General features: G+C 37.0%; 2 protein-coding genes across 3 annotated transcripts in view; one reads left to right on the top strand and one right to left on the bottom strand.

The window, feature by feature from the left end:
* The window catches only part of AFF3 (ALF transcription elongation factor 3), a 520,935-nt gene that overhangs the window by 173,116 nt on the left and 320,239 nt on the right, over positions 1–27,580 (bottom strand). For both annotated transcript variants that reach the window (XM_035695979.2, XM_025464016.3), the window contains 2 exons: positions 23,282–23,362; positions 8,137–8,173 (listed from right to left, as the gene is read on the bottom strand). In XM_035695979.2, the coding sequence (XP_035551872.1) occupies positions 8,137–8,173; positions 23,282–23,362 (118 nt within the window). The remainder of the gene's footprint in view (positions 1–8,136; positions 8,174–23,281; positions 23,363–27,580) is intronic.
* Positions 974–1,634, top strand: LOC112670362 (negative regulator of P-body association-like). Its single transcript, XM_025464047.3, has one exon. The coding sequence runs from the start codon at positions 1,030–1,032 to the stop codon at positions 1,234–1,236; it is 207 nt and encodes a 68-aa protein (XP_025319832.1). The 5' UTR covers positions 974–1,029; the 3' UTR covers positions 1,237–1,634.

Raw genomic sequence — 27,580 nt, 5'->3', positions numbered from 1 at the left:
TTATATTCTGTTCAGTAATTATTAATGAGTCACCCTCATTAATATTAATCCAATTAATAATTTAAATTTTGGAATTGCCTGTAGGCCCATTAGAAAAATTACAAACCAATAATAGGATTTACAGTATTGTAACGATTAAATACTAGTCACTAAAGAACAAAATAGTAAGACTGGATGTGTACAGAAGAGAATGCCACTAATGCTGGATGAAGGCAAGTGTTACTGGCATTTAGGTCAACTGTATTCCCATTCTTTTTTTTTTTTTTAATTTTTATTTATTTATGATAGTCACACAGAGAGAGAGAGAGAGAGGCAGAGACACAGGCAGAGGGAGAAGCAGGTTCCATGCACCGGGAGCCCGACGTGGGATTCGATCCCGGGTCTCCAGGATCACGCCCTGGGCCAAAGGCAGGCGCTAAACTGCTGCGCCACCCAGGGATCCCTATTCCCATTCTTATACTTCATCACACCACATGTTAACCTGTCTCAATGAAAGACTATGCTTTTCCTTAAAAAATGTTAAACAGAGGGATGCCTGTGTGGCTACCACCAGCATCAGGCTCCTGCTCAGCAGGGAGTCTGCTTCTCCTTCTCCCTCTGCCCCTCCCCCTGCTCTCTCTTGCATGCTCTCTCAAATAAATAAAATCTTAAAAAAAAAGTTAAAGAGAGCATGCATTTAAGGCATATAAAATGTATTCATATATGAAAGTGTACATACACAGTTTTAAAAAGTTAAAATGAGTTAACTGTGGAAACACCTTCCAGGCCAGGAAATGGGTATTGCCATGAAGTAACCCAGAAGCCTCCTGGGCTTACATCCTCTTTCTGCCATCCCCATGGCTATCAAGAAATGGAATTTGGTGTTAATCATTCCCTTTCTTTTCTTGATGGTTTCTACTACCCATTTATTTGTTAGTAGATAAAATATTCTTTAGTTTTCCCTGATTTTAAAATTTATATAAATGGAATCAGAGGTCTCGGCCTCGCCGGGCCCACTGGAGAGAGCTGACGCCCAGTCCTATAATCCTTATGAGGGACCAACCTTGTGCCTCCGGGAGATCCACGCTCCCTCCTGGAAACACGCGGGAAACCAGGCCTCCAAAAAAGCACTGCCTCCTAGCACCACGGTGGGATTATCCGGAAGGAACTCCCAACGGAGGTAGTAACCCTCTCCCCTCCGCACCTTCTCCTGCATCACCCGGGCTGAAGTCGCACCCTCCTCCTCCGGAGAAGTAGTAGAATATACTTCTCACATCGCAAACCAGTCTCAGAGGGATTGGAGAATGACTCCATTTCCTTGGTATATTCATAAAATGGTTCACCCAGTGAGGACAATGAAGATTATGGACACTGCTGCCCTGCTTTTTCTGATGTCCTGCACCAGTCTTATGATATAATCAGCATAATTTCATCTCCTGAATTTGGATGAATTCTGGAATATAACCAAGATCAGGTTATAGACGTCTTAAATTGAAGGCCATGGCCTGGATTCTGGTGAATTCACTAAGGCAAACAACTCCTGTGAGATGGTCCTGCAGCATCCATTGAGTACTATCTTTGGTGACACCCAGTCTTTGTTGTGTAACTTTGAATTCCTATAAATCCTTTAAGGTCCCAATAAATTTTGTTTCTCATTGCTCTGTTAGTTCTGTATGTCTACTATCTAGTAAGTTGTGAGTTTTTAGTAAATGTTTTATACTAACTCCAAATACAAAATATTACAAATTTGATGTTAAAAAAAAAAATAAATGGAATCACATTGTATGGATTCTTCTTTTTTGAAAAATCTATTTATTTATTTGAGAGAAAGTGAGAGACAGTACACTAGCAGGAGGAAGGGGCAGAGGGAGAGGGAGAAGCAGACTCCTGGCTGAGCAGGGAGACCAGCTCAGGACTCGATCCCAGAACCCTGAGCTCACGACCTGCGCCAAAGGCAGACCCTTAACCGAATGAGCCATCCGCACACCCCTAAATGCATTCTTCTGAGACTTACTTCTGTCACTCAGTGTTAGGGGTTTTAGATTCAGCCATCATGATGTGCTATAGCATTGGTTCAGTCTTCCTCATTGTCATGCAGCATCTCCTTATAAAAATCCACCATGATTTTCTTATTCATTTGATTCTTGATGGACATTCATGGTTTTTTTTTTTTTTCCATTATGAATGATGTCATTACAAACATTCATGAACATCCTTCCTTGTGTATATCTTGGAGGAGTTCTGGGACATGGGGCTTACATATTCTCAATGTTGCTAGAGAATCCTAAACTGATTTCCAAATTAGCTTTTGGTTAAACTTTAAACATTTTTTCCAACTTAATAACATAGAGCACAATTTCATTATGGTGTTTGCATTTCTGAGTACCAGTGAAGTGGATATTTTATGCTTGGCCTTTGTGTCACTCCTTGTCAATTCTTAAAAAAAAATTTTAGTATTATTTCTTTTTTTTTTTTAAGTCATAGAAGCATTTTGTGTTCTTGATACAAGTCTTCTGTTCTTTTTTATACATGTACACATACTCCAGGGAATAACTGTTTCCAGTATGAATGAGTCTTTCTACTTTTTTTTCTGGAATCTTTGGATGACTATCAGTTCTCAAATTAATGTACATGAATTGATCAATATTTTCCCTTACTTTTTGTTTTAAGAAATACACCATAAAAAAAATACACCAAAAAGATGTTCTATATTATCTTTTGAAAGTACATAATTTTTGTATCAACATTTAGGTCTCTTAAAAATACAAGGAAGAGGGTCACCTGGGTGGCTCAGTCAGTGGAGCATCTAACTCTTGATTTTGGCTCAGGTCATGATCTCAGGGTCATGAGATTGAGCCCTGTGTCAGGCTCCATGCTCAGTCGGGAGCCTGCTTGAGATTCTCCCCCTCTCCCTCTCCTTCTGCCCCTCTTCTCTCTCTCTCAAATAAATAAATAAATCCTAAAAAAATAAAAATATGAAGAATAGTTTTTGAATATGCTGTAGGGTAGGAATTAATTTCATTTTTCTCTCTATTGATAACCAATTATTCTGGTACTATTTATTAAGAAGCCCATTCTTTTTCCATTGGTCTACATTATCAGCTCTGTAATAAATCTAGTTTTCATACATCTGTGGGTCTGTTCCTGGGTCTTCTGTTTCATTGCTCAATTTCTCTATTACTATCTTCATTACTTAGCTACAAATATGTATTTATTTTAAGTACTGGAAAGGCAAGGTTCCAACCTTTTTCTTCTCCAGGAGTGTCTGAGCTACTCTTGGCCCTTTGTTCTATCAAATAATTTTGAGAATCAGCCTGTCAATTTCCACATATACAAAAGTGAAGTTATAAATTTGCCATCTGCTGGATCCCACTGCTGCTGTTGAGAATTCAACTGGAATTCTAATTGTTGCTTCTCTGAAGTTATTAAAGGTTATTTTAAGAACTTTTATCTTTGTGACTTGCAGTTTAACTATAATGTGTCTAGTGTGGGGGACCTCTTTTTTATTTATCTGCTTAGTATTCATTGAGTTCCTTCAGTCTGTGGGGTAGTGTCTTTCAATCCTGGAAAATTCTCAGCCACTTTCTCCTTTAATTTTTTCTCTGTTCCCTATTTCCTTCTGCAACTGTTAGACCTTCTCACTTTATCCCACATATATTTTTTAAAGATTTTATTTATTTATTCATGAGAGACAAAAAGAGAGGCAGAGACATAGGCAGAATGAGAAGCAGGCTCCCCATAGGGAGACTGATATGGGACTCAATCCCAGGACCCCCGGGTCGTGACCTGAACCAAAGGCAGATATTCAACCACTGAGCCACCCAGGTGTCCCTTTCCACGCTATACTCTTAAGTCCAATTTCCCAATTCATTATTTTTTTCTTCAGTAATGTCCAGTCATCTGCTGTTAAACCTGACCAAAGAAATCTTATTTCCTACTATTATTTTTTCATTTCTAGAGGTTCTGATTAGTACTTCTTCAAGGCTTCTTGTTCTTTACCACATTTTCAATCCTTTCTTTTATTTCAGGGAATTAAGATAAGCAGTCTTATTTTATATTTGCTTGGTAATTCCACTTGATTTTAGCCAAAAGCCCACAAGGCGATGGGCTTGGTAATTACAATCTCTGGAGTCCTTGCAAATCTAACCAATTCTGCTGTTTTTCATTGCTCTTGTTGATGATCTCTCCTTTTCTTGCATGTGACTGGTTTTCTCTTTAAGTTTATTTACTTAAACAATCTTATACCCAATGTGGGGCCTGAACTCATGACCCCAAGATCAAGAGCCATAAGCTAGCCATAAGCTCCACTGACTGAGCCAGCCAGGCACCCCTAATTTTTTTTTTTAAATTTAGTATATGAGTGGTTTTGAGAGTGAGTTGCTCATTTCCCTTAGAATTCTATTTTTATTCTTTTCCATTTATTTTATTTTTCTGGTATTCCTATTAGCTGGATTTTGACCTTTCCATGCTGATTGATTTTCCAAGTATCTTACCTTCCTGTCATATTTTCCATCTGTCTTTTGCTTTATACCCAGAAAAAAATGTTTTCAACCTTATATTTTAGATTCCAGACTTCAGCTATTGCTCATCATTTCTATTAAATTTTTAAATTTTATTGACCATATTTTAAATTCTCAAGTGCTCATTTATTCTGCTACTACTTCTTTTTCATGCCAATCTGTTCTCTTTATATTTAATACAAACAATTTCAAATTTCTCTGAAGACTGATGACACTTGAAATATTTTCTTCTGTTCTTTGAATTAATGGATTGATTCCCTCAGGGCCATTCCTTCTCTTTGGTGCTCTGTTATGCATTCACATTTTTGAATGATAATGGGTTGATTAATGAAGGTAATTGGTGTGAATTTCCTGTATCAGTAATATTGATCTCTTTTCCTAACACACCTCTGCCTTGTAAGGAAGGGCTGATTTAGCACTCTCTGTAAGTGCACAGGGTACGGTGACTGGAAGGCTTCACTGAGGGTTCAGAAGAGAGGCCTCAAGGTAAGCTGGGAGCCCTGACCCCAACACAAGTAGGAACTATTTTACTCTGAGTGTGTAGCATTTTTATTTTCTTCTTGAGAAAATGTGACTCTTATTCTACCACCCATATATGTCTATTTTTAAGGTCTGGTATTATCTCAGAATTTGCTCTGCTTCTCTCTTAGTTATTAGCCTCCTAGCTGGGACTTCTAGTAAGCTGTTCATTTTCTTAGTAAATATTACCTTTTTATTTGTTTGTTTGGGGACAAAAACAAGACAGAATGCTCTCTATAAGAACCACTTAGGATGGAGGTGGAGGTAATCAGGGAAAAATGGTCCAGGTGTACCTATCATTGTACACAATCCATTCCTATATACTCTTTCTTGGGATTGAGTGGAAATATGAAGTCTCTCTGGAGCACCCTAGGATAGTTCCCACCATTACTAGAACTTATTCCTATTTGTTTCATTCTTTTCCTTTTTTTCTTTTTCTGGGCCATGATCTTTCCTGCCAGGATTATCAAACAGTATGGTCCTTTCTGCTTCTGTTTTCCAGAAACTCAACTGAATTTCTGATTTGCTGTTGACATCCTTTCTTATTCTCAGTGCTATTATAGATTTATTTCCATTAATATAGCTTTTGGTTATTTAAATGGGGATCCTGAAGAAACGGGAAGAAGTGCTTATATGCTTAGTCTTCCTCTTGAACAGGACACTCTCATAGCTTTCAAAAAACATAGACATACGCCCTCTATTTTAATATTTAAGTTTCACAATGTTTAGTAAGTTTCTATTTTGTGATATTAAATTAACCAGCAATTCAACAAATTGACTAAAGCATCCATCTTTTAAAGACTTGGATTGTAGGGCACCTGGGTTGCTCAGTTGGTTAAGCATCTGCCTCCAGCTCAGGTCATGATACCAGGGTCCTGGTTTCAAGCTCCATGTTGTAGGGCTCCCTGCTCAGTGAGGATCCTGCTTCTCTCTCTCCTTCTGCCACTCCCCCTACCCGTTCATGCTATATCTCTTTCAAATAAATAAATCTTTAAAAAAAAAGACTTGGATTGTAAAGAATTTCTGTTTAATTCACACACTCTTTTCCCTTATTATCTACATGACAGACTTTTTATGATTTCAAAAAGAAAAAAAAGCACTGACCAAAAGTGACAGTTAGTCCATCAATCCACACATACACATTTTGTGTTTGGTGTCTCTGCATTTCAGTTTTTTCTATTTTCTACATATTTATTGGAATCAGACTTTCAAGCACATTCCAAACTGTAATTATTCGAAACCAAATACAAGAAATAGCACTGGAAATGCTGGTGGCATCAGCTCTCCTAAAGTTTCAAATGTGCTATAATCTATAGAAAAAGCTCAGATTTTTAAATAGCAATATTACCTTTTTTATAGATGTGCTCAGCTTTGGGGGAAATTTTATTTGAAAAAAAACAAAACAAAACAAAAACCTCTCTATCCCTAGAAAAGAGGAAGCCAATCACAAGTTTCCATAGACAATAAAATGCTAGGAAGTATGCCACAGAAGGCAGTTGCTACCTCCTGTTCCATAGAAGATGGGGTCTGCTTTATATAATCTAAATTGCAGTATAAGTGTGACGCACCATAAAAATACACTAGATATATACAAAAATCACAGTATACAGTTTTTGGACAAGAATTCAAACTCACGTGAAATGACAGAAGCAAGCTTCTAGGGGTCAAGGTAGTGGGATATAATCTGTTGTCTTAGGGGTAGATTCATTTTTTGTTTTACCATGTGACCTTCGGTTAGTTATTAAGCTCAAAAATCTCATTTTTATCATGTGTAAAATGGGGATGGTACTGCCTACCTTAATTGCCTATGGTTAGGATTAAGTGAAATTACATGTCAAGGCACTGGAACATAGAAGAGACTCCTTTGTTCTTTATGTCAAAAACTCAAAGCTCAAGCAAGTACAATGGATGTACATTGATTATATTCTCCCTTTACCCTGAACTGTTTAAATTCAAATGGAAAGAAATAGGAAAGGAATGGCAACTCTTCAGTATGTTCTAGTTTTTTAGTATGTTCTTTAGTATGATCATAAAGCATATGATGCTAATACTGCACACCTCATGGATTTAATCAGGCATTTCTTTTAAGTCCTTTTCTTACCATTGAATTTATCATTTTCTTTAGATTTCAAGTCCCTTGGTCTTTCACTTCTTCACTGTGCCAATGCTCACAGCAAATCTCCAAAGAGGGTGGAATAATTAAGTGATATTGCCTATGCATCATGATGTTACCATCCCCCTACCCTGACTTTTCTCTAGCTGTGCATTAAAAGTCTGGGGCTTTTTAACACATTTGTCTGAATGTCTTTTCTCCTCAAGCCTTCTGCCTCACAGATGCTCAGTGGGTGAGCCTCAGTTCCCAAAGACACATTTACTAGCTCAGAGTGATTTTCATGTTCAAACGTGGCTTTGTAATTGGCAAGGGGTGCTCTCAGCTGACTGGCTGGGCATGAGACTAACAATGCCCAGTCTTTGTGAGTGTGCTTTCATGACATGAATGGGGTAGCATATGCATTTTTAATGCTCAAGAAGATATTAACAGCAATCACTAGTGCCAAAGAAGAGAATTAAAACACTACTTCATGGAATGATAACATTCTATCTTTGACAATGAAGCCCACGTGTTTCATTAGTTACTGGATTCAATAAGAAAATTCCTTCCCAGACACTGTAGCCTATCTCTGGAAGAGAGCATGGTTTCTTCGTGGATTCTAAGGTCATTTATCTTGAAGTCTTCTAATTGGTTCTCTTGGCCCACTCATTTTCTTTCAAATTAAATAACTCACTGGTTGCCTTTAAAGATTTTTTTCCTGTCCATGTATACCAGAGACCAATTGTAATAAAGTATAATGTTCCTTCCTCCTAGGATTGCTTTGAAATTCACCATTTTATATTTTGGTTCTCCCTCCCTTTGAATAAAGCTAGAGGAGAACTCTGGATTACCATGAATCTTATCCATTTGGGCAGTACTTGAACAAATTGCCCTCTTTTTCACCACCTGATTTTGTTTCTTAGTGAATTCTTCTCAACCTACAGTCTATTGTATGCATTGTCCCCTCCTCACCCCCTCTATCTCCCACCCTCCACATACAAAGCTATAGAGAGAAGTCTTTCTTACTTGGATTATTGTGTCCGGAGGAAACAAGCTGAGAGTCCTAAAAGAACAAGAAATATCAATTAATTTTCTTATTTTGACTTTCAAAATCTAAGTTGAATATGAGACATACTATCAGTCATTCAGATCCTATTCACTAATTGTGGTCTCTACCAGATACTGTAATGAGAAATGTGCTTACTAAGCAGTTCTGAAATGTAGCTCACAATCACTTCACTTTTGTACTGTAGACTTTTTATTTATTGAGGTGAAATTCACGTAACATAAAATTAACCACTTTAAAGTGAACAATTCAGGGGTGCTTGGGTGACTCAGTCGGTTAGGGTGTCTAACTCTTGGTTTCAGTTCAGGTCGTGATCTCAGGATTGTGAGATCGAGTCCTGCATCAGGCTCCATGTTCAGCTTGGCATTCTTTCTCCCTCTGCCTCTGTCCTTCCCCACCCCTGTACTCTCTCTCTTTCTAAAATAAAAATGAATAAATAAATCTTAAAAAATGTTTTAAGTGAACAACTCAATGGCACTTAGTACACTCCTAACGTATAACCACTATCTCTATCTGGTTGCAGATATTTCCAACATTCCAAAATAAAACTTCTTACCCTTTAGGCAGTGTCTCCTCATTACTCACTCCTCTCAATCCCTGATAATCACCACTCTGCATCCTGTTTTATGAATTTATTTATTCTGGATATTTAGGGAGTAGAATCATAATACATGTGACATTTTGTGTCTGGCTTCTTTCACTTAGCATAATGTTTCAAAGGTTCACCCATGTCATAGCATGTATCAGTATTTCAGTCCTCTTTAAGGCCAAATAATATTCCATTGTGTGTATATACAACATAATGGAATATCCATTAATGGATATTTCAGCTGTTTTCTACCTTTTGGCTATTGTGAATAGTGCTATTATGAACCCACACATATATGCATTTGTTTCAATCTCTATTTTCAAAACTTTTTGGGTATATACCCACAAATGGACCCACAAGTGGAGTCATAAGGTAATTCTATATGGAACTTTTTGAGGAACTGTCAAACTATTTTTTTTAAACATTTTATTTATTTATTCATGAGAGACACACAGAGAGAGGCAGAGACATAGGCAGAGGGAGAAGAATGCTCCATGCAGACAGCCTGATGTGGGACTTGATCCTGGAACTCTGGGATCACGCTCTGAGCCCAAGGCAGACGCTCAACCGCTGAGCTACCCAGGCGTCCCTGTCAAACTATTTTTCATAGTGACTGCATCACTTTGCATTTTTACCAGCCACGTATGCAGGTTCAATTTCTCCACATCCTTACCAACACTTGTTATTTTCTTTTAATTTTGAGAAATTTTATGATAGCCATCTTAGTGTGTATATGGTTTCGATTTGTATTTCCCTAACAGCTAATGATGATGAGTATGCTTTTGTTGGGCACTTGTATATGTTCTTTGGGGAAATATCTATTTAAGAACTTGGCCCAGGGGATCCCTGGGTGGCTCAACGGTTTAGCACCTGCCTTTGGACCAGGGCGCGATCCTGGAGTCCCAGGATCGAGTCCCACGTCAGGCTCCCGGCATGGATCCTGCTTCTCCCTCCTCCTGTGTCTCTGCCCTCCCCCCTCTCTCTATGTCTATCATAAATAAGTAAATCTTAAAAAAAAAAAAAAGAACTTGGCCCATTTTAAAGTAGGTTGTTGGCCTTTTTGTTGTTGAAAGAGTTCTTCACATATTCTGGATCTTAGACTCTTATCAGACATGATTTGTAAATATTTCCTCCCATTCTGTTAGCTGTCTTTTCACTTTATTGATAATATCCATTGATCCACAACATTTTTTTAATTTTAATGAAGTCCAACTTATTTTTCTTCTATGGCTCATGCTTTTGGTATATCTGAGAATCTACTGCCAAATCCAAATCATACATTTAATTCTATGTTTTCTCCATGAGGTTTATGATGTTAGTTCATATATTGAGGTTTTATTGTATGACTGACTTTTAATCTAACCTATTTCCCTTTGGGTCTATCTTTACTCTCATCACCTTTCTATAGATGATGCTGGCAACCATCCTACCATGGAAAACTCTCCTGAACAACTGTTGTCAGTCTCACATTGGTAGATGGAAAGATTACTACAGATTTCCACTTAACCTGCAATGGTGGAAAGCCAGTACTACATAGTATTTTGAATTTAGTTACTGTTTAGGTAAATAGCAATTGATCATGATTTTATTTGCACTAAAGTGAAATGTTAAATTTTGTTTTGGGAATTCACATCCTTCTTACTTGCGAAATTCTCTTTTAGCATGAAATATAAGGGAGAGTTACAAAAGAATGAATTGATGGAGATGGTAGGAATGTAAAAGAATAGGTAGCAGCAAATAAAATCCAGTGAAACTCCTTTGTAATTTTAGTGCATGGGACAAAAATCTAGTGAAATGTAATTAAATTCTATTATATAGTTTAATGTATTTTACTAGAGTTTTGCTCCATGAATATATTTGTCATGGGACAGGAGATGTCCTTTATGACTTGTAGCATATTCAAATCCATGTGATGTTTTCAAAAGGAATTCCACTGAAACATGATAAAACCAGCCAGACTGCTGGGTAGGGGCTGGTTGGGAAAATAGGGAAGGAAAGGGATTCCTGCTCTATTAAGCAGACTGAGTCACATACAGATGCTTTTCATGCTAATGCTGGTAATGATGAGCTATTCATATGAAGAAAAAGAACAAGCTCAACTCTCAACCTGAGAGTCAGGTTTTGGAAACAGTGTATTAAGATGAAATATTGTTCCTGAAATGATGGGCTAAAGTATAATCCTCATAAATAAATAATTTGGATAGTTGTTATTAAAAAAAGAAGATAACCACAGTTAAGTCCTCCAAATGGATTGGTATGTTTTCCATCTTTTCTAATTAATTTAGAGTTTATATTTGAACATAAATTAGTGTTAGCTTTGATACATGAAAAGTACTTTGAATCCGTGTAGTTGACTTCTCTGCCTACAGATTTTGACATTTTGTAGGTGTCCTGTACTAGAGAGATAAACACTCAGTCACGATCAAATAGGCAAGAATAGTAATTGAGATAGTTTTTAGCATTAAGTTCTTTCTTTTTAATTTTTTTTAAAGTAGGCTCCACAATCAGCATGAAGACCAACACAGGCCTTGAACTCATGACCTTGATATCAAGATCTGAGCTGGAATTAAGAGTTGGATACTTAAACCACTGAGCTACCCCAGGCACCCTGCACTAAGTTCATTCTTAGAAGAAAAAGTAGGTATTTCTGTGAGTCTGCTGGTTGAAACTCTTGGAAAATAGCTCATTTTATTACTTTATGCATACCAGGCATCCTCAAGCTCAGACAATGACTATGGACTGTGACTCTTGAGCAGAGAACAAAAAGTAAGGTCACATATAACCTGAATTATAATTACATACTGCAAGATCATGTATTTCAGAGATTGCAGACTTTGAATTTTACCAAAACATTTGCATAATTAATGATGATGATGATTTCTATTTTGTGTGGGCAGTGAAGAGAGGCAGAAAATGGCTCAAGTAATTGGTTAAAAAAAAATTACCATAAAAATCTGCCCTTCCAGAAAGGAGGAGACTTTTGGAGGGGCAAAATACTTTGTCTTAATATGTAATGTCATGTTTGTAACCAATGTCTTCTGGATGGTGCACTGAACCAACAAATATTAGCTTGAAAATAAGGACTCTAACCCCAGTTTCTAGACCATGCCATTCTGGGGGTACGAATGTTATCCCATCATCATTGTCACTGATGTCTGGCCAGCACATAGCCAGTGGGCCGGTGGAGGGTGTGAGTTACCTTATGAGGCTCCTCTCAAGACTACATCCATAGGGCGTTGTCTTTATCCTGACTAGGTCTCTGCTGGCCAACAATAGGGCCAGTGGCTGCTGCTTCTTGAAAGAGTCCTGCCCTGTCCAGGCAGCTGCAAAACCCTGGGGCCACCAGAGAGTGTGTAGATCCTTTATCCTTCACTGAGAGGAGCCAGGCTGGATTCAGAGCAGAGGGAAACAAAGCCCCCTCCCTCCAAGGGCCCAGGCACTTAAGTTCTTCCCATTTTGTATTTCCTGTCATCCTACCCAGACACTCTTACCACCTATAGCTTGTCTCAAAGGTCTTCTCTCTCTCTCTTCTCTTCTTTCTCTCAAAGGCCCTTGCTAAGTTTTCTGTAAGTAGATTCTTGGGGAGTTGCTAACCTCATCTGCGTATTCTTATTTTAGCCCCCTCTGGGAGCACTCTATGAGGGCTGCAAAGTTCTGTCAGACATTTTAAGAGTTACAGAGTGAGGGAACAAACTCCCTGCCTACAGGGCCCCGGGGCCTGGCAAGTTAGCAGTGTAGATGATATGTATACAAAATATCATAACCTAGGGCTGAAAGGGATGTCATGGCCGCTCTGCAAGAGTACTTCAAGCCTTTGCAACCTTTCCTTGGCCTTGGGATGCATGCCCTGTCATTTTCTGTTTTCTGCTTGGCAAACTTCATTCTTTCTTCAAGGCTCAGAACAGAAAAGCTCAAGGGTTACCTGCTCTTTGAAATCTTCCTGATCCAGAAAGGGCTCATCTGCTTTATGTTTTCACTGCACTGTGTCACACTGCCACTACAGACATTACCTTTTCAACTATGATTCTTTAAAAGAAGGACAAGCCCAGCTTTATTAAGGTACAAATTCAATGATATAAGCTGCACATATTTCAAGTATACAATTTGATAGGATAGGATAAAAAGATGCTACTATTATTCCTGCCTTGACCCAAAGGTAGCTCTATCTTATTGAGGAGCATTTATTATTTAAAGAAACAAGCAACAGTAATATCTATTCATTAAAAAAAATTCAGAAAAGTAGTAAAAGTAAAGTATATACATTTTTAAAAAGTTGCCTGTCATCCTGTAACAGGACACTGCTAAGGTTAATTGACTGCTTTTGGTTTGCCAGTGTCATTCATCAAGTGAGCATCATTTTGACATGTGCACAAAGGCAAGAGCCACTTCCGGTTATTTACAAGAATATCTATAGATGAGAATTTATGCTTCTCCACCTCCAAGTCCTGAATTCCCAACACCTATTTTTTGGTACACAGGAATCTTAAACCTTCTTTAAATGTAGTGTTTAGTTGGGAAGCAGAGTTTGTACAAATCATTTTGCTGAAGTGTGCTGGTATCTAGAAAGCTCTTCATTGAAGCACTGTAATAAAGACTGTATTTCGTCATATGTACCTTGCCAGCAAAACTGTCTGAAGCTACACTCCCTGCCGTACTATTATGAAAGAAAACTACTGCCAATTAATTTTAAGATGCCATCAATTATAAAACAAATCCTGATTTTTAGGGAACATAAGATGTAAAAAAAACCCCACAAAACTACTTTAGATCAGTAAAATACAGTTTTTCTTAAGCCATATAGCTTAAGGAGGGTCCTTATACTATGAGGGTATTACTTAAAAATGGCTCTTTGGAATCATCTGAGGACTGCTCCACTCAGATCTCTCCTTGTGTTTCTATCAATCCAGTGTTAGAATTATGATAGGCAAGAAATGGAAATATATCTCATATTTTCAGACCCATGTACAAAGCTAGTTACTACAGGAACAAGACACACATGATTTGCAGTCTCCCTTCACACCTATTATTTCTCCTCATTCTTTTCTATAAAGCTTAAAAGAATTGAAATAAGGTAATTTATAATTAATTTAAATGTTTGTTTCCAGATAGTGCTAATCATGGAGTTTTAGTCCAAAAATTTTGTGGTGCAACTTAAAACATGTTAGGAACCCCAAGAACGAGATACAAAATGAACTTCCCAACTGTAAAGCACTTTCCTTCACACTTGCTGCCTTCCTTCTCCTTCTAGTGGACAAAAAGGCAATAATAGGATTATCATTTCTAAAATGATGCTAGAATTCTTCTGTATAATGCTTTAAACACTGATCAGTAAGTATAGTTCCAGACCAGGTTTGATCCCACCAGAGCCAGCATCCATTGCCACACAAAATGTTTGTGAAATGTCATTAGGTTTGCACATATGCCTTCTGAGGATGGAAAAGGTTCAAGCACTCGGAGTCCTTTATTTGCATTTCAAAATTTATGAGACTGTTCCAGAAACGAAGAGAAAGGGAAAATCAAATTCAATTTTTTTTTTCTTGGTTGAAATGCCTGATAATGGCATACAGGTTTTTTGTTGTTGTTGTTTTGTTTTTTTGTTTTTTTTAAAGCAAATTCAATTACTTTTGAGATTTAAAGAATGAGGTGGACATGTCTGGTAGTTTTTATCTAGGGAATTGTGACTCCCAATTAAGATTTTAGGGAACAGAAAAAAAATATCCAAGTTCATTATCAGTGAATTTTACTATACATAATGTCCTTTAACAGTGAGACAAATTGGGGAAATTCTCGGACATATTCAGCTAATTAATTTAGTGGTAAATCAGAATGCTCAGTTAAAAAGACTTTTCCTTGTGAGGTCAAATTGCTCCTTCAATCTTAATGAGGGCTTAATTTTGTTATTTATGAGTCATTTTGGAGATTTTCCCCCCTCATATTCCATAAATAATTCTAACTCCTCTACACTAGCAATAGTGATAATCTCAAACATTAATCAATTAATGAACTGCACACCTCCAATTGTCAGAATACTAATTAGTTGAGATACAGGTTAAAAGAGATGCGCTGTATGTGAAAATTAGCAATAGTCTTTGTAGTAGGCAGAGTAAGGGCTCCCCCAAAGATGTCTGTTTCCTAATTACTGGACCCCATGAATATGCTGCTGCTCAGGGCAAAAGGGATTTGCAGATGTGATTAAATAATTCTGAGATGGGAGATTATCCTGGATTATCAGGTAGGCCCACTATAATCACAAAGACCCTTAGGACAGAGATGAGGAGGAAGGAGTCTCAGAGGAGATGTGACAAGGAAGTCTGAGGTCAGAATGATGAGAGCCATGAGCTAAGTAACAAGGGTAGCTTGTAGAAGCTGAGAGCAACAAGAAAACAAATTCTTCCCTAGAGCATTTAGGAGGAATGCAGCCCACTAACACCTTGATTTTAGCTCAGACTTCTGACTTCCAGAATTGTAAGACAATAAATTTATGTTGTCTTAAGTCACTAAGTTTTTGGTAATTTGTTATAGCAGACATAGTACACTAATCCAGTCTTATTTCTTCTGTACAAGATAAATTAATAGTACTTCCAAGCTTTTTGAAGGAAAAACATTATTAAAATCATGCAATGTTCTTACACTTTGTAAAATGACTTAACCTTTCTTTCTTGGGCAAGGCAAAAAGATCTAGGAGTGACATAACTCCACACAAATCCTATAAAAATCCTAAATAACATGCATTTTAAAATTTAAATTTGAAATTCTGTGCCCTATCTGATATTTGATAATGTATCTTTTTGGATGGAAGATAAGATTCTTGTAACTTAATTTCTGCCTTGAAAAATATATTTTTTATACTAATGACATGAGGTCTCAATTTTACTGTTAAGATAAGTAAAGATAAGTTATTACTTCAACTTAACCATATACATTCAACAAAACAAATTTGTACAGTCCTTTTGGTAAAGTCACAACCAAATGGGCCTTGGGATGTGTGCTATCGGGGGATACCTCGACATTGCCTGGTTGGGGTGGCCAGTGGGGCTTATACTTTTGGGTCCCACAGAACTATAAACAACAGAGAAGAGTTCTTAAGCCACTACTATCCCTGGGTCACAACAAGAAGCAATAGACCTAGAAGCCCAGTCTTTCTGTGAGGGAGGCCTAGGCCTAGTAACTAATCATCATAGCTATGGCCTAAGGGGCAGGCTACTACTTAAACATGCATCTAGGAGCTGACTATATTTCTTTCCAGCAATCTTGGAGGGTAAGTGCTATCTTTGCATTCATCCCAGCTGGGTTCCAGAATGCCACATCTCTTGGAGGGGAGCATTATGTGTACCTGGTGCCTGGTGTTTGCAACAGATGTCCAGGGGATGCCTCTTGATCACCTGGTTCTGATGGCCTGAAGGGCCTTCTGTTCCTGGGTGCCACAGGACTGTGGCAATTACAGGGAAGGCTATCTTCATAGCCTTCTTGGCAGGCTATCATGTCCAGGGGACTGCACAGACAGTAGACTGAGCCATATTTTTTCCCCCAATCTGTGAAGGAGGCCACTTTGCTTGTCCTAGAGCTTTAGACTGAGAGGTAGTCTTTGGGACTGGCACATACTTTAGTGGCCAATGGAGCTGCTCTCAGGGAAGATATGCTGTAGACACTATCTTTTCATTCTCCCTCTGCCTAGCTCTAGCTTGCTGGTATCTCCCAGAAAGGAGCTTATCCACTCCTCTGGAACCCAATTTTTTTGCAATTGCTATGCAGGGAACACTTCCAGATTCCCTGGCTCTGGTGGTCAGCAGTGCTTATGCCTGTGGTCCCTCAGGACTATATATATTTGCATACTTTTAAAAGCTGCTGTCTGCAGGTCTGGTTTCCAGCTTGAATCTACATGCTGAGATTCTTCCCTTTGGGACACTGACATGTCTTGGCACATTCTGAACTATTAGGGGCTGTTAGAAACATAGCAGATTGCTTGGACAAATACATAGGTTTGAGAAATGACCAAGACGTGAGGAAAGGCTGAATAAAAGGGTTCATTTCCAACATGAGGCCACTCCTTCAAGACTGTGAGAGGTATTCAGCTAATTAATTTACTATATATCTACTATATAGAAACCAACACAGAGAATCAAGCAAAATGAAGATACAGAGGAATATGTTCCAAATGAAGGCAAAACTTCAGAAAAAAAATCCTTAATGAAACAGAGGTAAGTAATTTATCTAATAAAGAGTTCGAAGTAATGGTCATAAAAATGCTTACTGAAAGGGTGAGAAGAATGGAGGAACACAGTAAGAACTTCCACAAAGAGATGTAAAATATAAGAAAGTACCAAACAGAAGTCACAGAGGTGAAGAATGCAATGACTGAGGTGAAACATACACCACAGGGGTTCAACAACAGAATAAACGAAGCAGAAGAAAGGATCAGTCTACTCAAAGACAAGGTAGTGGAACTCACCAATCAGAGCAGGAAAAAAAAAAAAAGAATGAAGTAAGTGAAGACAACTTCAGGACCATACAGGACAACAGACTAACATCTGCAGTATATAGGGCTCCCAGGAGGAAAAGACAAAGAGAAAGGGACAGAAATCTTATCAGAAGAAATAATGACTGAAAATTTCTCTACCTTGAGGAAGGAAATCGGAATCCAAATCCAGGAATCCCAAAGAATTCCAAAGAATATGAATCCAAAGAGACCCATACCAAGACACATTATGATTAAAACATCAAAAGTTTAAGAAAACAAGAGAATATTAAAAGCAGCCAGAGAAAAACAGCTTTTTAAGTGTAAGGGAACCCCTATAAGAGTTTCAGAACAAACTTTACAGGTCAGAAGCGAGTGGTAGGATATATGCAAAGTGCTGAAAGAAAAATCTAGCCAAGAAAATTCATTAAGAATTGAAGGAGAGATCAAGAGTTTTTGACACAGGCAAAAGCTAAAGGATTTCATCACATAATGATGAAGGTACCTCATGAAGCTGAAAAGAAGTGGCCTAATTAGTAACAAGAAAGCATGTGAAAGAGTAAATATCATTGGAAAAGTAAATCTTTAGTAAAGGTAGTGGATTAATTATTATAGAGGTAACATGATGGCTAAAAGAAAAAAGTGGTAAAAATAACCATGACTACAATAATTAGTTAGAGGATACACAAGATAAAAAGATGTAAAATGTGACACCAAAATCAAAACGTGGCAGGAGAGTAAAAATGTTCAGCCTTAGAATGGGATCAAAGTTGTTACCAATTTAAAATAGACTGTTATGATATAAATTGTTACATGTAAGCCTCATGGTAACCACAAAGCAAAAAGCTATAGTTAATACTTAGAAAAGATAAAGGAATATAAGCATATCACTAAAGAAAGTCATCAAATCACAAAGGAAGAGAGCAAGAGAAGGATAGGAACAGAAGGAACTACAGAAACAACTAGAAATCAACTAACAAGATAACAATAAACACATACTTATCAATAGTTGCTTCAAATGTAAATGGACTAAATTCTCCAATCAAAAGACACAGAGTGGCTGAATGGATTAAAAAACAAATTCAAAAAAATATTGTTGAGGCTACTGTGTGGAGAATAGATTGTGTATTAGGGTGAATGCTGGGGAACTGTAGTCCAAACTAGATGTGATGATGGCCTGGAATAGAGTGGTAGATAGAGCAAGTGTAGAAACAGGAAGACTAGTTAGGGAGCTACCGCAATAATTAATGCAAGAGGTGATAGTGTAGACCAAGGAGGTAGCTATGATGGTGGGGTTAGCATTTAGATTCGGGATATATTTTAAAAGTGGGGCAGACATGATTTAATGATGAGATGGATGAATGGTATGAGAGAAAGAGGAATCAAAGATGGTGTACTGAGTTGAATAGCATCTTCCAAAACTCATGACTACTCAGATGAGGTCAAGATCACACTAGATTAGGGTGGGCCCTAAATCTAAAGACTGTTGTCTTTATAGAGACACAGAGACACACAGAGGGAAGACAGCCATGTAAATGTAGAGGCAAAAGTGAAAGTGATGCAGCTACAAGCCAAGGAACATGATTAGACCTGACAGTCATTAGAAGCTAGGAAGAGGCAAGAAGGATTCTTCCCTAGAGCCGTCAGAAGGAACATGGCACTGCTGACACCCTGATTTCAGACTTCAGCCTCCAGGACTAAGAGAGAATAAATTCATTTATTTTAAGCTGCCCACTAGTTGTGTATTTTGTTAGAAAACAAATACAGATGATTCCAAGGTTTTTGGCTTGAAACAGCTGCAAAAATGGAGAAATCACTTACTGAGAAAAACTGAGATAAGGTTTGTGGAGGGGGGTGAAAAATTCAGTTTTTGCTATGCTAAGCTTAAGACGTTAGTTAGGTATCCAAGTGGAGGTATTGAATAAGTAAGTAGAAATACAAGTATGGAGTTTGGGGGATGGAGAAGGGGCTGGAGACACAAACTTAGACGTCATAAGCTTGGCATAGAGAGTTATTTAAAGCAACAGACCAGATGAAATCACCAAAAGACTGAACAAACAGGAGAAGTGGAAGGATTAAAAGTAAGTGCAAAAAGGGATGGTGGGCAACTTTAATTCAAGTCTGGACTAAAAACCTGCTTAAAAATACACTCTAGTGCAAACAATAAGCACATCTTAAAAAGCAGATTTGATGCACAAGAAACAATGACCAATCAAGAAACTCACAAATAATTGTTATGGTGCAATGCTAAAAAATAGTTATAATAATGACAATTTGAAATATTGTAATCTCAAACTGAGAGACAGTGGTGAGAGAGACCAAACTAAACCTAATTGCTTTATAGCTGGGCATAGAATATGGTTATGAGTTAATTGTAGGTATTGATAAAAATAAGTTTAAATAGGCTAATGTATTAAAAATTTAAAGGCAATTACTATAAAAACAGATTATGTATACATTTGAAAATCTGAAAGGGGAAAAAAAAGAACAAAGAAAGTTTAGTTAATTCAAGAAGAGGTAGAAAATTTCAAAAAGCTAATAGGCATAGAAGAAAATGAAAATACAATTAAAGATTGACTCTTAAAAGAAAACTATGGACAGTACCTTTTATGGTTGAGTTACTCCATGCTTCTAAGAAGGGGGCAATAGGCATATTTATAAACTATATAAACCAGAATACAGAAAAAAGTAGAAAGCTAAAGAATTCATTATAGAAGGCTATTATATTCTTGATGTCATTCCTGATGGTGAACACAGGAACAAAATTATGAAATTAAGTATTGGCATATTGAATCCAAAAGTGTATCAAATGAACAGAACACCATACTCAATGAAACTAATCACAGGAATATACAAGTGATTAAAAAATCAGAGAACCTATTAATATAATTTTCTACATTAGCAGATTAAAGAAAAAAGCTATGAATAGATCAATAAATACTGAATACATTTCAACCAAATTCAAATTTGTTCTATTCATGTATACTCTGGAGAACAGATCAGTAATCGTCAATGACTGGGGGTGCAGGAGGCACTTACTACAAGGTACCAAGGGGGAGTTTTGGGTGGTGATGGAATGCTTCTATATCTTGAGTGTGGTGGTCTCAGGAGTATATGTGTTTTTAAAGACTTGCAGGATACTAAAAAGAGTAAATTTTGCTATTTGAAAATTATACCTTGAGTTTTAAAAATGAAAAAAAGAAACTGTGAAAGTGTTAAAAAACCTAGAAATAGAAGGAGATACCTGGGCTGGACATATAATACACAATTCTTATACTTATTGATAACAACTACATTCAATGATTAGAATCATCCTTGTTAATGTTACGAATATGGCAAAGATGTATAGATTCCAGTAGACACAAGACGAGTAAAATGGAACACATTTGTTATTTGCAAAACTCTTTAACAGCTTCTCAATTCACTTAGAGTAAAGCCCAAGTCCTTTTAAAGTCCAAGTCCTACTGTCCCAGTATAATGTGACTGCATTTACTTCACTGTGCCACTTACTGTTTCTTTGCCTGGTTTCACTCTGCCTTGACCCCACTGAGTTCTTGGTGTTCCTCTAGCATCCAGGCAATTTCACTTCCATCTGCCAGAACTCTCTTCCTCCTCTTGCCTATGTGACTTGCTCCTTCTCTTCCTTCAGCTCAAGTGTCACCTCCTCAGGATGGCCTTTCTTAAACTATTTAAAATTCATCCATCCCTATTCACCATCAGCATTCATTATTTTCCTCTCCTTAATTTATCTTCCGTCACTACATATCATAATTTAACATGTTACACATTTTACTGCTACATATTCTGTTTTTCCCCACTTGGAAAATATAAATCCACCAAAAAAACCTCCCAGAACCAAAAGGAGTTCAAAGTAAACACAACCCCCAGTGGCATTCCTTTTCAGTTCTCTTGGGTATATACCTAGGAGTGGAATTGCTGGATTATATAATAACCTGATGTTTAACCTTTTGAGGAACTGTTAAAAGTGTCTTTCAAAGAGGCTGCACCATTTAACCTTAAAATAAGTTATCTTTTTATTGTTGGGTTGTAAGAGTTCTTTATATATTGTGCCACTCACTACCTGTTTCTTTTTTTTTTCACTACTTGTTTCAGTAAATAAAATTTTATTTGAACATAGCCACATTCATTCATTTAGATATTCTCTGCAAAGCTTAAACTATTTACATTCTGATCCTTTACAAAAAATGCTTGTTGACCTTTTATTTAAAAATGAGTAATTGGGAAAGAATTAGATAAATATACTAAAAAAAAAAAAAAAAGAGGCTGGACAGTCCTGAAGCAAATTCATGTATTTATGAGAAGTTCAATTGTTGATATAGGTGATATTTCAAACCACTGGGCGGAATATGAGCTCATCAGTTGATGGTGTTACAATAATTTACTAACCACTGAAATGAATAAATCTAGAATCCTATGTTACACCATCCACAAAGTTTTTTTTAAAACCTAAAAACAAAACTATAAAAAATGATAATAAAATAGAGAGCATTGTAAGAATGTGGGAGAACAGGAAAAATCGTTTTTCCCTGACATAAAATTAAACACTTTGCTAGTATAAAAGGTACATAAATAAGGTTGTAAGAAAATAGTTGCATCATATATAACAGACAAATGAATAAGATATAAGGAGTTCCTACAAATCATTTTTTTAAAAGTGGTAATGGATATGAATGGGCAATTTGTAACGGAAAAATAGTCAATGCTCAAACTCAGAAGTAATTGGAGAAATGCAAATTAAAACAATGGGATATCAATTTTTCACCTGCACTGCAGACACAATGATATAACACCAGATAATGTTAAACACTGGCAAAGATGCATAAAAAAGTACTGTTGAAACACAGTCAAGGCTAAACTTGGCTTCTCATGCCTCCAGCACCCAATTCCTGTTCTAGGTATTTGTACTAGAAACTTTCAAGAAGCATACAAAGAGGCAATTATAAAAATGTTGGCTGTAATAGTGTTTGTGATAACAACAAGCCAGAAACAATATCAGTGTCCATCAAAATAAGCTTGACCAAATAAACTACAACAAATTCAGACTACAAAGTATTTTGTGGCTATTAAGGAGAATGAAGAACATCTCCATATATTTACTTACAAAGATCTCCAAATACACTTGGTTAAAGGAAATAAATATCAGCTCTTAGAATGAAATTTACCACTGTGATAATAATTATAACAAACTGTTATTTTAACAATTCACTTAAAAAAGTTGTGATGTTAATATTTAGCAATAATACGTATTCACGGTATCTGAAAAAAAATCAACTTTTATAGAAGAAATGCTTTTAGAACCATACCATTTAAGGACTTTAAAAAACTGCATATGCACATATATGTATATCATGCACAGGGAAAATGAATGGAATAGTATTCACCGAACTCTTGAGAGTAAACTCTGGGTAGGGAAATAAAAATCTGGATGGAGGGTAATGTACATTTTCATATTTTGCTCCTGCTATATGCATAATTTCATTTTTATGAATATGAATCTATATGTTAGTTGTATGGTTGAAAAACATAAAACCTATTAGACTCATGTATAATTTAAATATATTGTGATGAATTTTTTGAGTGTGTGCTTGTCCTAAGAAAATATGGAAATTTGTTTTTTAAAGTCCTAGAAAACATTTTAAGGTTTATAAAACGTACCCAAGAGGAATTACATACTACATGTCCTCAATTATAAGACATTGATTTTAAGATACATAATTAATTTAATAACAGCTTTTTAGGAAAAAAAGACACACAATCACACTAAATGCATAAAATGATTATATGATGCATTTCAACTTTACAAATGTTTTAGATAAAATGACAAGTATAACATGTATCACATTTTACAGGAAGTATGGAAATGGAAGCGAATTTTCTCCCTTTGATGAATAAATACATGTTTGCAAATTGTTGAAAATCAGAACCCTATGCCTCTGGTAAGACTATTTACAGATGGAAAACAATCAAGGGAAAACCCACTATCCACTAAAAATCTCTATGTGAGTAAAGCATATCGTTCCTGAGTGTTTCAAGATCTCACCTTATTTGGAAATGGAAATTTGCTTGGTTCCACTTTTCCAGGTGCTGGAATAGCAGAAAGTGGTGGGAGCCAGGTCATCTCCTAAGTGGTGGGAAAAAACAAACAGCACTGTAATATGTAGAGTATTTAAAGTCTGTAGCATATAAAATAGCTATACGAGCCTGCCTTAATAACACTGGGAAGGAACAGGAGTAAAGAATGAAAGGGATTTTTAAAAAAAGGATGTGAGACCAGCTTTCATGATCTCTTTTCCTAATTTTACCAATTTTTGGTTCCATGGCTATCCCCATTCTCTCTTTAATCTTAAAAAGAGCTGCAAGGCTGTCCTATTTTTACTTCATTTAAGCTCCTGCATAAAGGGACAACCCAGTAGTAAAAGTTCTATGGAAAATGCCGTACAAAGGGGGCTGCTTCTCTTGGACTTAATCCCACAAAATTTCATAGGGTGTTTCTGAAGGAATGGACAAAGTACTTTTGACTTTAGGGTCATTATTAGAGGACTTCTTTATTTTATTAGAAACTAATATTAGGGTGAGTTTCCAGTAAGCCCCCACACACTGCTTTGGCCTTCATAAAAATTTCCTTCATGGAGAAGTGAAAAAACAAATCATATGTATAAAATAAAGAGAAAGAGAGAGAAAGAGAGAGAGAGAGAGAAGTGTCTTATTTTTCTTTTTTAAGTTTTTAAAAAAATTTTTCTTTATTTATTCATGAGAGATGCAAAGAGGGGGGGGACGGAGAGGCAGAGACACAGGCAGAGGGAGAAGCAGGCTCCACGCAGGGAGCCTGATGTGGGACTCGATCCCGGGACCCCAGGACCACGGCCTGGGCCGAAGGCAGGCTCTAAACTGCTGAGCCACCCAGGGATCCCCGTGTCTTATTTTTCTAACACAGTATTAAGAACACAACTTTAGCTCAATACACAATCACCTGTCGTGTGCTTTTTGACACACACTTTCACTAAACTGTGAGAGGGAGCAATGTTTATCCACTTGCAGTTTCCTTCCTCAGTTCTATCTCCTGGAAGGTACCTGCATTCACCGAATGACTGTACAATTCAATGGAGTCAATCAACTTCTGATTACCAGGATACTTACTTTGAGTTTATAGATAGGTTTTGAGCCCTATTTTTTTTTTAATTTCCTTCCACTTTCAAACATAAGCAAACACAGAAGCAGTAGTTGATCCATTTTAAGAAAAGTGAGAAATTCTTTTTAGTTGAAGACATTTTTCTCATTTCTCTTGGGGAAGAGGGATTCTGACAGGTTTTTCAAGTCCAGTAGATTCCTGAGGGGGTCTTGTGCCCTTTTGGGGGGTAACTTTCCTCTTTCAGCACCTCGGATAGTGCAGACCCATTCAGGCAGGGAGCAGAGGGAGTCAAACCCACCCTGGAAGGATTTACTGACCCTACCGTCATCTCTTGCCCTCCATGACACCTGTGCCGTAGGTGGGTTAGGCTCACAGGCATTTGAGATGTCCCTTCTCCATTCCGCTGTTCCTGAGGTCTCTCCAATGGGAGCAAAGGAAGATCCAGTGACCTTCTATGTCCCTCTCCTCTTACCTCTGCTCCCCAAGTATTTGCCCATTCTATCCTGTATCTTTCCCTGCTGTCTCTTTTGAAGAGGCTTGTTAAGCAGGACTCCTGAGTTTGTGTCCAGGAACTGAGTGGGTGGTCAGCATATTTTTGAGTGAATGCCAAACTAAACAGTATTTCTGCAATGTCTCTACCATCCTAATCATACCTTAATTACTTTTAACCTGGATTGCTTTAATAATTCCTGATTGGTTCTCTCTCTTCTGTTATTATTTTTTAAAAAGATTTTATTTATTTGTTTGACACAACTTCACAGAGCGAGCACAAGTAGGGGGAGCAGCAGAGGGAGAGGGAGAAGCAGGCTCTCTGCTGAGCAGGAAGCTGAATGTGGGGTTTGATCCTAGGACCACAAGATTGTGACCCGAGTTAAAGGCAGACACTTAACTGACTGAACCACGCAGGCGCCCCTCTTTTGTTATTATTAATCTACCCACTACACTCTTGCCAACTCAATTTTCCTAAATTGTAGATGCACATGAAAAGCTTCACTGCTCCAAAATCTTTGCATGCCATTGTATACATAACAATACGATGATGACCACAGCAATGATGCCTCCTGTTGTGCTTTACAATTTTCAGAGTACTTCCATACACATTTTAAAATTTATACTCAACCTTTAATTACTATTACATCCATACTTCAGGTGAGGAAGTCAAAGCTCAAAGAGATAATTGATTTGCTCAAGCTCACTCAATTCATAAATGTCATGCTGAAATTTGTATATATGTCTCATACCTCCAGCCCAGTATTTGTCTTTCACTCCACTGCATTTGCCCTCAAAGACCTCAGCCTAGTATTCAAGACCTTTACAACAAAGTCCTGGTATTCAGCCTTGGGCCTTTTTGTTAATCTACACACATACACTAATATAAGAAAAGCTACGCCTCTGTGTTCAGTTACACGAGACCCTTTGTGTGTGAATGCCCTATTCTCATATGCTTTTTGGATTTCTATCCATTCACTAAGGTGCATCTTAAACATATCTACATCTTGAGGCCTTTGCTAATTCCCCTTCTATTCCAATGTGATATGACAGTTTCCTTCTGATGCTTCTCCAAAGCATTTACTCATTTTCCTCTCTCATCATAACTGTTAGATTCTTCTTTGTGTTACAGTTTTATGATAGTTGAGTGTACTTCACTCTGCACTCAACCATTTCTCCTTCTTCTGATATCCTTCCCCCCCCAAGTAGAATAGAAATCATACTTCAGAATCTCAAGAATCTCTTTCAATAACATTCAGATATTTTAACATAATCCTGTAAAGAAGCACTGAAAACTTCTTCAGAGAGGGATACTGCTTACTTATCTTTGTGTAGATTGAAGCACATTATATACTAAGCACTCAAAATCAACTTGCTGAATTGAACTGAATGCCCATATTTCAATGCAAAATTGCTCACTAACTTTATTTTAATTCTAGCTAAGTATTTCCATGTGATTTTTCCACTCAATGCATTTTGCTAAATATATGAAGGAATGGTAAATACAGACAACGGGGTTTCTTAAAACATTCCAGAATTTCTAAACACATAAGAATTCTTTACACAAACTATTTAAATGTAGACTTTAAAAATCAATGTGCAAGAATTTTTTTAAGATTGATTACCTAGTATATAAAAATTCTTCACTATGGTTAGATGGGAAAATTAAGAGCAAATAGATTCTTTCTACTTCCTCTTCTGTCACTAGTTTAGTGAGCGTAGGTAAGTCACACCTTCAGTAAACTGTAGTGATTTCAAACCACAGTTAGGAATTAATTAAATCTAAGCTTGTGGTATTCTAGAACCAGAGGAAATAGAGATGTTAATGATCTCATAGTTTAGTCACAAAGACTAAATGAGATAATACATATAAAGGGCATAGAATGGTTCCCTTATGTTTAATCATCCAATAAAAGACAGTACTGATTTATATCAAACTGAGTTTCAGAATTCTTGTCTCTAAAATGAGAAACAGAATTTCTCTCTGAGCTTTAGATATTGGGAAACTGAGAGAATATATGGGGAAGTGTTTTTATTAAAAAAAAATGAGGCATTATGCAAATGTAACCTGTAATTAAGCTAGTAATTATCAATACAAACTATACAGTATTAAAACAGAAAGTTATTTAAGGTGATTATTATGATCCCTAAGTATGATTTGTACGTTACACTGGAGAAGATGTCCCTAAGCTTTTTCATGGGAACACAGCCTTGACATAATAATAGTGAGATAAGTTTTGGTTTACAAAATAAAGGGGTGTTTAATTTATATCTTATTCTAGTAATTTAAAATGTAAAAAAATTTTCATAACTGTTAAAATTTCACTTAGTTTATCTCACAGCATTTTCTTCACAGGGAAAGATTCCTATCCATTGCCAGGTCATCAATCCCATGCCACTGTGTCCACTGCTGTCCCCTAACCCCTTCATGCTCCCGACCTCCTTTGCCTCAACCTTCCCTTCATAACTGCCTTGCTCCCTCTTCCCCCACTTGGCTGTCATGTAGCCACTTTCTGGATCATGGTAAGACAGGAAAAAAATACAATGTAAGGTCAATTACTCCAGAGTTTATTAGGAAGCTATCTTCTGATCTTCTAAAGTCCCTTGCCACTTCTTTAATCTGTCTGCCTTCCTTCCTTTTTGATTTTCTTGTCACTTAGGAACGAGGTTACATCCTATTCCTCAGCACTGACAGGGCCTCAGTTTTGAGCTTACTTTGCT

Source organism: Canis lupus, chromosome 10 (assembly GCF_003254725.2).
Source record: "Canis lupus dingo isolate Sandy chromosome 10, ASM325472v2, whole genome shotgun sequence".
NCBI classification, from domain to species: domain Eukaryota; kingdom Metazoa; phylum Chordata; class Mammalia; order Carnivora; family Canidae; genus Canis; species Canis lupus.
Note: the sequence above shows the minus strand (reverse complement) of the source record. Positions and strands in the feature narration are given on the sequence as shown.

What these genes read in the sequence shown, in the direction of transcription:
- LOC112670362 (XM_025464047.3), top strand. Translation starts at nt 1,030, where the DNA reads ATGAGGGACCAACCTTGTGCCTCCGGGAGATCCACGCTCCCTCCTGGA.